This window comes from Choloepus didactylus, chromosome 4 (genome assembly GCF_015220235.1).
Source record: "Choloepus didactylus isolate mChoDid1 chromosome 4, mChoDid1.pri, whole genome shotgun sequence".
Lineage (NCBI taxonomy): Eukaryota > Metazoa > Chordata > Mammalia > Pilosa > Megalonychidae > Choloepus > Choloepus didactylus.
The window spans coordinates 136,300,118-136,314,494 of NC_051310.1; the positions used below are offsets into that span (position 1 = coordinate 136,300,118).

A 14,377-nucleotide genomic window follows, 5' to 3' on the forward strand; every position below is an offset into this window, starting at 1 on the left:
GCATCCCCTGACTACTTTGGTTCTCGAATCTTCCCTGAAATCTTAAACATTTGTGAATTATTAATGTGGCAAAATTTAACACTCAATAGTAGAATATCCTATATTGCTTTTTTTCATTTTTAATGAGACTAAATTTTGAGACTTTTAGAACAAGAGAAATGTCTTGTACATCCATATTTTCCACAGTGCCTAGTAAAACATGCTATGGAAGGGTTTAGGTAAAAATTTGATTGAGGCAAGAGCTTCTCCTACTGCCCGTTTCTTATAAGCAGCAACTCTAGAGAAAGAACTTTGCAAGATATGTTGTGTTTTCTGAGCACTCTGAGCTTTCTAACTGTCATTTGAATAAAGGGATGGGCTGGGAACTCAGAAGAAGCCCTAAACAAAAGCTTTTTCCCAACTTTCTCAAAGGATTGCTCAAGGCCCAGAGTTCACCCACCGTGAAGAAACGGACAGCGTCTGAGATCTGCAAGAACTCCTTAGACTGCCCCACAGACAACCGAGCATCCTTGCATTGAAAGCAGATCAGTTTCCCATCCAGCTTACTGAACAGTTTCAGGTTCTCGCCATGCTCAGGGCACTGTGGATGGCCCTTCAGTAGGGGTAGCTTCTTAATCTTCTCTACCAGCTTCTCCAATACAATGTTGAATGTACAGTTGCTATATTGACATAGCATCTGACACTCAGGACAGAATGTTTCCTTTGCTTGCTGTGTCCAAAAGTCTTGGATACAGGTCTGGCAGAAATTGTGGCCACAGCTTAGCATCAGTGGATCACGGAACCAATCTTGACACAGTGAACAGTGCAGCTCCTTAGTGATATCTTGTATCTGCAACTTAGAGGGTATCTGGGTGATTGAATCATTCACTTCAGCATAGTTTCCTGGATCGATGTTGGAAGTGCTGGAGGATACCTTTGGAAAAGAACAGCTAAAATGAGTTCCCTTTCTCACTGCCCATTTTGGTATTCCAGAATGATGGGCTCTATTCCAAAAGGACCTGAAAACTGGCATAGCCAGAGAAAAGCACCATAATCTCTCTTCTGAAAGTGATCTAAAAATAAACTCAGTGTTTTGTAACATAATTTATTTCTACTCCCAACACTGTGTAAACTTTAGTTGAGAACTAAGGCCAAGGAAGAAGAGCATTCAATTAGGGGAATATGTTTTGTTGTACATCCCTTCCTCTACCTACTTTGTCCTGTATCAGTTGAAATTTTTACTTTCAACTTCATTCTAGTAGTTGTTAAACTTAATTTTTCTAGAAACCATGTATAGAGAATTGGAAGATCAACCCAATTTTTCAGTCAGTAGCATAATACCATTAACAATCCAGGCCATTCCCCCTCCTTTTAAAAAAATACGTTACAGAAATAATAATATAAACAGAAAAGTGCAAAAATCATAAGGATACAGCTCAATAACTTTTCACAAAATAAATACACTGGGGCAACCGTCACACTGCTCAAGAAAATGAGCATTAACAGCATCCCAGAAGCCCCACCATATGCCTGGTTCAAGCCACCACCCCTCACCAAGGTTGACCCCTATCTTGACTTCTGACACTATATGCTTTGCCTGTTTCTTAACTTGATTATAAATGCAACCATGCAATATGTACTCTTTTGATTGCTGGCTTCTTTTGTTTAATATTACGTTTGTGAGATTTATCCATATTATTTATGTAACTGTAGTCCACTCTCTCTTATTGCTGTAGTATTTCATTGTGTGGCCATACCATAATTTATTTATCCATTCTACTGTTATTACCAGTTGTGTGCTGTTATAATGTTGCTAATATTCTTTTACGTGTTCTTTGGTGAATATGAGTATGCATTTATGTTGTATATATACTTGGGAGTGGGTCATAGGGCTGTCATATATTTAGCTTAGTAGATATTACCAAACTGTTTTCCATGTGGTTGTTATCAGTGTTGTCCCATATCCTTGGCAACTTTTGGTACTGGTATATTCATTTTAGCCATTCTGATGGGTGTTTAGTATATTGCATTGCAGCTTTAATTTGCATTCCCCTGATGACTATAGATGTTATGTACCTTTTCATATATTAATTGGTGTGCCGATTTGTGTATATTATGTCCCCCAGAAAAAGCCATATTCTTTAATGAAATCTTGTAGGGGCAGACATATTATTGTTGATTAAGTGGGAACCTTTGGATTAGGTTGTTTCCATGGAGATGTGACCCAGCCAGCTGTGGGTGATGACTCTAATTGGATAATTTCCATGGTGGTGTGACCCTACCCATTCAGGGTGGGTCTGAATTAGTTCATTGGAGCACTATATAAGGTCAGATAGAAGGAGCAAGTTTGCTACAGCCAAGAGGGACACTTTGAAGAATACACAGAAGCTGAGAGAGGAGCTGCAGATGAGAGACAGTTTGAAGACAGCCGTTGAAAGCAGACTTTTGCTCCGGAGAAGCTAAGAGAGGACAAACCCCCAAGAGCAACTGAGAGTGACATTTTGGAGAGAAGCTGCAGCCTAGAGAGGAATGCCCTGGGAGAAAGCCATTTTGAATCCAAAACTCCGGAGCAGATGCCAGCCATATGCCTTCCCAGCTAACAGAGGTTTTCTGGACACCATTGGCCACCCTCCTTATTGTTGATGCATTACTTGGACACTTTATGGCCTTAAGACTTTTAGCTGTGTAACCAAATAAACCCCCTTTTATAAAAGCCAGTCCATTTCTAGTGTTTTGCATTCCAGCAGTATTAGCAAACTAGAACATTACCCCAATCAGATTTTCCCAGACCATCATGGGTTCAGGTCTCAGAATGGGGTTTCCAGTTTCCCTGAGGGTGTATCTTAGAAGATTCCATTGAGGCCTCTAGCCGCTGTGCTTTTCCTAACCTGCCCAGCAGGTGGTGCCTCTCAGCCTGTCATCCCCACTGGTATAAAGAAGTGTGGCTCCTTTACTTCTTAGTTTAAGTTGTTTCTGTTTTGACTGTTTCCCCCCAGGCCCTGGAGTCTGAGTTCTGAAGGGAAGGCCAGCAAAAGAGCTGGGCCCCACCTCCTTCCTGTTAGGGAAGATACACCCCCTAAGGAGTTATCTTCTGCATTCGAATAGCTCCTTTGTCTCTCTGACTCTGTTAACTCCACCCCTGTCTGGGTCAGAGCGCTGCAAACTGAAAATGGCTGAGGCTCTCTCCACTGAGCCACTCAGGCTGAGAGAGAGAAAAAGGGAAAGAAAGCCCTTTTCAGAGCCAGTCCATGGCACCCCAATTTCACCCATGGGTCAGAGAGAGCACCTGGTCTTCTGGGCTCCCTTTCCTGGGGCACAGGCGTTTTCTGTCTCTTTAAGGTCAGTTGTCTCTAAAAGCCTCTATATTTTTCCTTCTTTTTTTTTAATTAACATTTTTTTTTCTGTCAACCCCACCTCCTCTCCACTGGGAGCAACCTCAGAGTACTTTGCTGCTTGTTAGGGGTTTGTCTATGTAGCTTGTATTCAGCAGTCCACATTTGTTAATTAAAACCCCAGTTGGAGCTGGGCTAAGCTATATTTGTCCACTCTGGGAATGCTGCTTTCTCCCACAGTGAGGTTTTGCAACTCATCCTGCCATGGGAGGAGGGGTTCCAAGCACAGTTCTGCAGTTTTTACTTACAGATTTTATGCTGTGATCTTGGCTTTTCCACTCAGTCCAGGTTGGTGTATGATGTGTGGGCAGTCATGGTTATCCCCCAGCAGTTGTTCCAGATTATTTATTAGTTGTTCCTGGTTGTTTATTAGTTGCTCCAGGAAACTAACTAAATTCCACACCTCTCTATGCCACCATCTTGCCCTTCCTCCAGAGTTAACATTTTAAAATACGAAAATGTAGTGTTCAACAAAAGAGTATAAGATAAGCAAAGAAATAGGAAATGATAGCCCTTCCAAAGGAAGAGGATAAAAATCCAGAGAACACCAATGAAGAAGACCAGAATGTGGACATAGTGAACAAAGTCTTCAAAAAAAATCTTAAAAATGTTCAAGGAGATGAAGGAAAATACAGAGAAAGAAAGAAAGGATATCAGGAAAATAATGAATGATCAATATGAGAATTTTAGTAAAAAGATATTTTAAAAGGGAACCAAATAGAACTACTGGAGTTGAAGACCATAATTATGAAATGCAAAATTCCCAGGACAATTTCAAAAGCAGATTGGAGCTGGAAGAAGAAAGAATCAGATCACTGAAAGTGTCTGAAAGGATCAGACAATTGAAATGAGTCAGACTGAGGAGCAGAAAGAAAAAAGAATTATATAAGTAAAAAAAAAACCTTAAGATTCCTCTGGGACATGATCAAGCATACCAATATATGCATTATGGGAGTCCCAAAAGGAGAAGAAAGAAAGGGGCAGAAGGAATATTCAAAGCCCATAGAACAGCACACTGGATAAACATGAAGAAAAATACACCCCATCAATATTTTGATCTATTGAACTATTGAATGCAAAGGGGCAAGGAGAGTGATCTGAAAGTTGCAACATAAAGCAACGTATTATGTATAAGGGTGTCCCAATTAGATTGAATGCTGATTTTTCATCAGAAACCATGGAGGCAAGAAGGTAGTGGGTTGAAATACTTAAGAGTGCTGAGAGAAAACAACTGTCAATCAATAATTTTATATCTGGTGTGAGACTCTCTTTCAAAAATACGGGAGAGAGAAAGATATTCCCAGATAAATAAAAGCTGAGGGAGTTCATCACCACTAGGCCTGCCCTACAAGCAGTGCTAAAGGGAGTTCTTCAGACTGAAAGGAAAGTACACTAGACAGTGGTCCAAAGCATCATAAGGAAATAAAGACCTCTTGTGAAAGTAACCATTTGGATAATTATAAATGCCAGTACCATTGTATTGCATTGTTTGGTATGTAACTCCACTTCTTTTTTCCTACAGGTGCTAAAAGGCAAATGCATAAAAGGTAATGATAGGAGGCGGGGCAAGATGGCAGACTGGTGAGCTGTATGTTTTAGTTACTCCTCCAGGAAAGTAGGTAGAAAGCCAGGAACTGCGTGGACTGGACACCACAGAGCAATCTGTCTTTGGGCATACTTCATACAACACTCATGAAAATGTCGAACTGCTGAGATCAGCGAAATCTGTAAGTTTTTGCGGCCAGGGGACCCGCGCCCCTCCCTGCCAGGCTCAGTCCTGTAGGAGGAGGGGCTGCCAGCTCCGGGAAGGAGAAGGGAGAACTGCAGTGGCAGCCCTTATCGGAAACACATTCTACTGATCCAAACTCCAACCACAGATAGACTGAGACCAGACACCAGAGAATCTGAGAGCAGCCAGCCCAGCAGAGAGGAGACAGGCATAGAAAAAAAAAAAACAACACGAAAAACTCCAAAATAAAAGCGGAGGATTTTTGGAGTTCTGGTGAACACAGAAAGGGGAAGGGCGGAGCTCAGGCCCTGAGGCGCATATGCAAATCCCGAAGAAAAGCTGATCTCTCTGCCCTGTGGACCTTTCCTTAATGGCCCTGGTTGCTTTGTCTCTTAGCATTTCAATAACCCATTAGATCTCTGAGGAGGGTCCTTTTTTTTTTTTAATCCTTTTTTCTTGTTCGAAAACAATTACTCTAAGAAGCCCAATACAGAAAGCTTCAAAGACTTTCAATTTGGGCACGTCAAGTCAAGAGCAGAACTAAGAGAGCTCTGAGACAAAAGGCAATAATCCAGTGGCTGAGAAAATTCACTAAACACCACAACTTCCCAAGAAAAGGGGGGTGTCCGCTCACAGCCACCATCCTGGTGGACAGGAAACACTCCTGCCCATCGCCAGCCCCATAGCCCAGAGCTGCCCCAGACAACCCAGTGTGACGGAAGTGCTTCAAATAACAGGCACACACCACAAAACTGGGCATGGACATTAGCCTTCCCTGCAACCTCAGCTGACTGTCCCAGAGTTGGGAAGGTGGAGCAGTGTGAATTAACAAAGCCCCACTCAGCCATCATTTGAGCAGACTGGGAGCCTCCCTACACAGCCCAGCAGCCCAGAACTGCCCTGGGGGGACGGCACTCACCTGTGACATAGCACAGTCATCCCTCAACAGAGGACCCAGGGTGCACAGCCTGGAAGAGGGGCCCACTTGCAAGTCTCAGGAGCCATACGCCAATACCAAGGACTTGAGGGTCAGTGGCAGAGACAAACTGTGGCAGCACTGAACTGAAGGATTAGACTATTGCAGCAGCTTTAAAACTCTAGGATCACCAGGGAGATTTGATTGTTAGGGCCACCCCCCCTCCCCGACTGCCCAGAAACACGCCCCACATAAAGGGCAGGCAACACCAACTACACACGCAAGCTTAGTACACCAATTGGGCCCCACAAGACTCACTCCCCCACTCACCAAAAAGGCTAAGCAGGGGAGAACTGGCATGTGGAGAACAGGTGGCTCGTGGACGCCACCTGCTGGTTAGTTAGAGAAAGTGTACTCCACGAAGCTGTAGATCTGATAAATTAGAGATAAGGACTTCAATAGGTCTACAAACCCTAAAAGAACCCTATCAAGTTCAGCAAATGCCACGAGGCCAAAAACAACAGAAAATTATAAAGCATATGAAAAAACCAGACGATATGGATAACCCAAGCCCAAGCACCCAAATCAAAAGACCAGAAGAGACACAGCACCTAGAGCAGCTACTCAAAGAACTAAAGATGAACAATGAGACCATAGTACGGGATATAAAGGAAATCAAGAAGACCCTAGAAGAGCATAAAGAAGACATTGCAAGACTAAGTAAAAAAATGGATGATCTTATGGAAATTAAAGAAACTGTTGACCAAATTAAAAAGACTCTGGACACTCATAGTACAAGACTAGAGGAAGGTGAACAACGAATCAGTGACCTGGAAGATGACAGAATGGAAAATGAAAGCATAAAAGAAAGAATGGGGAAAAAATTTGAAAAAATCGAAATGGACCTCAGGGATATGATAGATAATATGAAATGTCCAAATATAAGACTCATTGGTGTCCCAGAAGGGGAAGAAAAGGGTAAAGGTCTAGGAAGAGTATTCAAAGAAATTGTTGGGGAAAACTTCCCAAATCTTCTAAACAACATAAATACACAAATCATAAATGCTCAGCGAACTCCAAATAGAATAAATCCAAATAAACCCACTCCGAGACATATACTGATCACACTGTCAAACACAGAAGAGAAGGAGCAAGTTCTGAAAGCAGCAAGAGAAAAGCAATTCACCACATACAAAGGAAACAGCATAAGACTAAGTAGTGACTACTCAGCAGCCACCATGGATGCGAGAAGGCAGTGGCACGATATATTTAAAATTCTGAGTGAGAAAAATTTCCAGCCAAGAATACTTTATCCAGCAAAGCTCTCCTTCAAATTTGAGGGAGAGCTTAAATTTTTCACAGACAAATGCTGAGAGAATTTGCTAACAAGAGACCTGCCCTACTGGAGATACTAAAGGGAGCCCTACAAACAGAGAAACAAAGACAGGACAGAGAGACTTGGAGAAAGGTTCAGTACTAAAGAGATTCAGTATGGGTACAATAAAGGATATTAATAGAGAGAGGGAAAAATATGGCAGACATGAACCAAAGGATAAGATGGCCGATTCAAGAAATGCCTTCATGGTTATAACATTGAATGTAAATGGATTAAACTCCCCAATTAAAAGATATAGATTCGCAGAATGGATCAAAAAAAATGAACCATCAATATGTTGCATACAAGAGACTCATCTTAGACACAGGGACACAAAGAAACTGAAAGTGAAAGGATGGAAAAAAATATTTCATGCAAGCTACAGCCAAAAGAAAGCAGGTGTAGCAATATTAATCTCAGATAAAATAGACTTCAAATGCAGGGATGTTTTGAGAGACAAAGAAGGCCACTACATACTAATTAAAGGGGCAATTCAGCAAGAAGAAATAACAATCGTAAATGTCTATGCACCCAATCAAGGTGCCACAAAATACATGAGAGAAACACTGGCAAAACTAAAGGAAGCAATTGATGTTTCCACAATAATTGTGGGAGACTTCAACACATCACTCTCTCCTATAGATAGATCAACCAGACAGAAGACCAATAAGGAAATTGAAAACCTAAACAATCTGATAAATGAATTAGATTTAACAGACATATACAGGACATTACATCCCAAATCACCAGGATACACATACTTTTCTAGTGCTCACGGAACTTTCTCCAGAATAGATCATATGCTGGGACATAAAACAAGCCTCAATAAATTTAAAAAGATTGAAATTATTCAAAGCACATTCTCTGACCACAATGGAATACAATTAGAAGTCAATAACCATCAGAGACTTAGAAAATTCACAAATACCTGGAGGTTAAACAACACACTCCTAAACAATCAGTGGGTTAAAGAAGAAATAGCAAGAGAAATTGCTAAATATATAGAGATGAATGAAAATGAGAACACAACATACCAAAACCTATGGGATGCAGCAAAAGCAGTGCTAAGGGGGAAATTTATAGCACTAAACGCATATATTAAAAAGGAAGAAAGAGCCAAAACCAAAGAACTAATGGATCAACTGAAGAAGCTAGAAAATGAACAGCAAACCAATCCCAAACCAAGTAGAAGAAAAGAAATAACAAGGATTAAAGCAGAAATAAATGACATAGAGAACAAAAAAACAATAGAGAGGATAAATATCACCAAAAGTTGGTTCTTTGAGAAGATCAACAAGATTGACAAGCCCCTAGCTAGACTGACAAAATCAAAAAGAGAGAAGACCCATATAAACAAAATAATGAATGAAAAAGGTGACATAACTGCAGATCCTGAAGAAATTAAAAAAATTATAAGAGGATATTATGAACAACTGTATGGCAACAAACTGGATGATGTAGAAGAAATGGACAATTTCCTGGAAACATATGAACAACCTAGACTGACCAGAGAAGAAATAGAAGACCTCAACCAACCCATCACAAGCAAAGAGATCCAATCAGTCATCAAAAATCTTCCCACAAATAAATGCCCAGGGCCAGATGGCTTCATAGAGGAATTCTACCAAACTTTCCAGAAAGAACAGACACCAATCTTACTCAAACTCTTTCAAAACATTGAAGAAAATGGAACACTACCTAACTCATTTTATGAAGCTAACATCAATCTAATACCAAAACCAGGCAAAGATGCTACAAAAAAGGAAAACTACCGGCCAATCTCCCTAATGGATATAGATGCAAAAATCCTCAACAAAATACTTGCAAATCGAATCCAAAGACACATTAAAAAAATCATACACCATGACCAAGTGGGGTTCATTCCAGGCATGCAAGGATGGTTCAACATAAGAAAATCAATCAATGTATTACAACACATTAAAAACTCGAAAGGGAAAAATCAATTGATCATCTCAATAGATGCTGAAAAAGCATTTGACAAAATCCAACATCCCTTTTTGATCAAAACACTTCAAAAGGTAGGAATTGAAGGAAACTTCCTCAACATGATAAAGAGCATATATGAAAAACCCACAGCCAGCATAGTACTCAATGGTGAGAGACTGAAAGCCTTCCCTCTAAGATCAGGAACAAGACAAGGATGCCCACTGTCACCACTGTTATACAACATTGTGCTGGAAGTGCTAGCCAGGGCAATCCGGCAAGACAAAGAAATAAAAGGCATCCAAATTGGAAAAGAAGAAGTAAAACTGTCATTGTTTGCAGATGATATGATCTTATATCTAGAAAACCCTGAGAAATCGACGATACAGCTACTAGAGCTAATAAACAAATTTAGCAAAGTAGTGGGATACAAGATTAATGCACATAAGTCAGTAGTGTTTCTATATGCTAGAAATGAATAAACTGAAGAGACACTCAAGAAAAAGATACCATTTTTCAATAGCAACTAAAAAAATCAAGTACCTAGGAATCAACTTAACCAAAGATGTAAAAGACCTATACAAAGAAAACTACATAACTCTACTAAAAGAAATAGAAGGGGACCTTAAAAGATGGAAAAATATTCCATGTTCATGGATAGGAAGGCTAAATGTCATTAAGATGTCAATTCTACCCAAACTCATCTACAGATTCAATGCAATCCCAATCAAAATTCCAACAACCTACTTTGCAGACTTGGAAAAGCTAGTTATCAAATTTATTTGGAAAGGGAAGATGCCTCGAATTGCTAAAGACACTCTAAAAAAGAAAAACGAAGTGGGAGGACTTACACTCCCTGACTTTGAAGCTTATTATAAAGCCACAGTTGCCAAAACAGCATAGTACTGGCACAAAGATAGACATATAGATCAATGGAACCGAATTGAGAATTCAGAGATAGACCCTCAGATCTATGGCCGACTGATCTTTGATAAGGCCCCAAAGTCACTGAACTGAGCCATAATGGTCTTTTCAACAAATGGGGCTGGGAGAGTTGGATATCCATATCCAAAAGAATGAAAGAGGACCCCTACCTCACCCCCTACACAAAAATTAACTCAAAATGGACCAAAGATCTCAATATAAAAGAAAGTACCATAAAACTCCTAGAATATAACGTAGGAAAACATCTTCAAGACCTTGTATTAGGCGGCCACTTCCAAGACTTTACACCCAAAGCACAAGCAACAAAAGAGAAAATAGATAAATGGGAACTCCTCAAGCTTAGAAGTTTCTGCACCTCAAAGGAATTTGTCAAAAAGGTAAAGAGGCAGCCAACTCAATGGGAAAAAATTTTCGGAAACCATGTATCTGACAAAAGACTGATATCTTGCATATACAAAGAAATCCTACAACTCAATGACAATAGTACAGACAGCCCAATTATAAAATGGGCAAAAGATATGAAAAGACAGTTCTCTGAAGAGGAAATACAAATGGCCAAGAAACACATGAAAAAATGTTCAGCTTCACTAGCTATTAGAGAGATGCAAATTAAAACCACAATGAGATACCATCTAACACTGGTTAGAATGGCTGCCATTAAACAAACAGGAAACTACAAATGCTGGAGGGGATGTGGAGAAATTGGAACTCTTATTCATTGTTGGTGGGACTGTATAATGGTTCAGCCACTCTGGAAGTCAGTCTGGCAGTTCCTTAGAAAACTAGATATAGAGCTACCATTCGATCCAGCGATTGCAATTCTCGGTATATACCCGGAAGATCGGAAAGCAGTGACACGAACAGATATCTGCACCCCAATGTTCATAGCAGCATTATTCACAATTGCCAAGAGATGGAAACAACCCAAATGTCCTTCAACAGATGAGTGGATAAATAAAATGTGGTATATACACACGATGGAATACTACGCGGCAGTAAGAAGGAACAATCTCGTGAAACATATGACAACATGGATGAACCTTGAAGACATAATGCTGAGCGAAATAAGCCAGGCACAAAAAGAGAAATATTATATGCTACCACTAATGTGAACTTTGAAAATGTAAAACAAATGGTTTATAATGTAGAATGTAGGGGAACTAGCAGTAGAGAGCAATTAAGGAAGGGGGAACAATAATCCAAGAAGAACAGATAAGCTATTTAACGTTCTGGGGATGCCCAGAAATGACTATGGTCTGTTAATTTCTGATGGATGTAGTAGGAACAAGTTCACTGAAATGTTGCTATATTATGTGACTTTCTTGGGGTAAAGTAGGAACATGTTGGAAGTTAAGCAGTTATCTTAGGTTAGTTGTCTTTTTCTTACTCCCTTGTTATGGTCTCTTTGAAATGTTCTTTTATTGTATGTTTGTTTTCTTTTTAACTTTTTTTTCATACAGTTGATTTAAAAAAGAAGGGAAAGTTTAAAAAAAAAAAAAAAAAAGAAAAACAAGGAAAAAAAAAAAGATGTAGTGCCCCCTGGAGGAGCCTGTGGAGAATGCAGGGGTATTCGCCTACCCCACCTCCATGGTTGCTAACATCACCACAGACATAGGGGACTGGTGTTTTGATGGGTTGAGCCCTCTACCATAAGTTTTACCCTTGGGAAGACGGTTGCTGCAAAGGAGAGGCTAGGCCTCCCTATATTTGTGCCTAAGAGTCTCCTCCTGAATGCCTCTTTGTTGCTCAGATGTGGCCCTCTCTCTCTGGCTAAGCCAACTTGAAAGGTGAAATCACTGCCTTCCCCCCTACGTGGGATCAGACACCCAGGGGAGTGAATCTCCCTGGCAACGTGGAATATGACTCCCGGGGAGGAATGTAGACCCGGCATCGTGGGATGGAGAACATCTTCTTGACCAAAAGGGGGATGTGAAAGGAAATGAAATAAGCTTCAGTGGCAGAGAGATTCCAAAACGAGCCAAGAGATCACTCTGGTGGGCACTCTTATGCACACTTTAGACAACCCTTTTTAGGTTCTAAAGAATTGGGGTAGTTGGTGGTGGATACCTGGAACTATCAAACTACAACCCAGAACCCATGAATCTCAAAGACAGTTGTATAAAAATGTAGCTTATGAGGGGTGACAATGGGATTGGGAAAGCCATAAGGACCAAACTCCACTTTGTCTAGTTTATGGATGGATGTGTAGAAAAGTAGGGGAAGGAAACAAACAGACAAAGGTACCCAGTGTTCTTTTTTACTTCAATTGCTCTTTTTCACTCTAATTATTATTCTTGTTATTTTTGTGTGTGTGCTAATGAAGGTATCAGGGATTGATTTAGGTGATGAATGTACAACTATGTAATGGTACTGTAAACAATCGAAAGTACGATTTGTTTTGTATGTCTGCGTGGTATGTGAATATATCTCAATAAAATGATGATAAAAAAAAAAAAGTTATGGGATAAATTCACAACAAAGCTACCAGAGCTAATAAATGAATTTAGCAAACTGGTGGGGTTTGAGGTTAATACACAAAAATCAGTAGTGTTTCTATACAAAAGTAATGAACAATCTGAAGAGGAAATCAAGAAGAAAATTCCATTTACAATAGCAAATAAAAGAATAAAACATCTAGGAATAAATTTAACCAAGAATGTAAAGGACTTGTACACAGAAAGCTACAAAACATTGCTAAACAAAATCAAACAAGACCTAAATAAATGGAAAGGCTTTCTGTGTTCTTGAGTTGGAAGACTAAATATTGTTAAGATGTCAATTCTACCTAGAGTGATTTACAGACTCAATGCAATCCTAATCAAAATTCTAACAGCCTTCTTTGCAGAAAGGGAAAGTCAATCATCAAATTTATTTGAAAGGGTATGGGGCTCCAAATAGCCAAAAACATATTGAAAAGAAAGAAAGAAGTTGGAGGACTCACACTTCCTTATTTTAAAACTTATTACATTCCTTCCAATATGCTCCTACCTTACCAAAAGAAAATTAATGAACCCTAGGAATGAAGTTATTTCAGGATATTTGTTTTTCCCATTGCTTTGCTTTGTTTTGTCTGGAAATATTTTTTATTTGATAAATAAAGTAATTTTAAAATAAAAAACTTATTACAAAGGTACAGTACTCAAAACAGCACGGTACTGAAACAAGGGCAGACATATAGATGAATGGAATAGAATAGAGAGTTCAGAAATAAACCCTTACATCTATGGCCAACTGATTTTTGACAAGGGTGCCAAGTCCACTCAATGGGGAAAGAATAATCTGTCTGAGAAATGATGCTGGGAAAACTGGATCTCCATATGCAAAAGGATGAAGGTGGACCCTTACCTCATATAATATACAAAAATCAACTCAAAATGGATCAAAGGGCTAAATATGAGAACCAAAATGATAAAACTTGTTGAATAAAACATAGGGAAGCATCTTCAGGGCCTGTATTAGGCAATGAATTTTTTAGACTTTTCACCAGAAGCACAAGCAACAAAAGAAAAAATAGATAAATGGTACTTCAACAAAATTAAAAAGTTATGCATCAAAGGACTTCATCATGAAAGTAAAAAGAAAGCTACAGAATTGGAGAAAATATTTGGAAACCACATGTCCAATAAGGATTTAATATCCTGAATATTTAAAGAAATCCTACAATTCAACAACAAAAAGACAAACAACTCAATTAAAAAATGTACAAAAGACTTGTGTGGACATTTTCCCAAAGAAGGTATACAAATGCCCACAAAAGCAAATGAAAATATTTTCAACACTGTTAGCCAATAGGGAAATGCATATCCAAACCACAATGAGATACCATTTCACACCCACTAAAACAGCTACCAATACAAAAAAAAAAATGGAGAATAACAAGTGTTGGAGATGATGTGGAGAAACAGGGGCACTCACTCATTGTTGGTGGAAATGTAAAATGGTGCTGGCACTATGGAAAACAGTTTGGCAGTTCCTCAGAAAGTATAGAATCATCAGCCTTCCCACTTCTAGGTATACCTAGAAAATTGAAGGTAGGGACTTGAACAGATATTTGCACACCCTTGTTCATGGAAGCATTATTCACAATTGCCAAAAGA

At 39.4% G+C, this 14,377-nt stretch overlaps 1 protein-coding gene across 1 annotated transcript in view; it reads right to left on the reverse strand.

Moving 5' to 3' along the window:
- Window positions 1-14,377, reverse strand: part of TRIM69 (tripartite motif containing 69) — a 60,846-nt gene that overhangs the window by 32,629 nt on the left and 13,840 nt on the right. Inside the window, exon 2 of the mRNA XM_037835415.1 lies at window positions 440-913. Coding sequence (XP_037691343.1) covers window positions 440-913 — 474 coding nt within the window. The remainder of the gene's footprint in view (window positions 1-439; window positions 914-14,377) is intronic.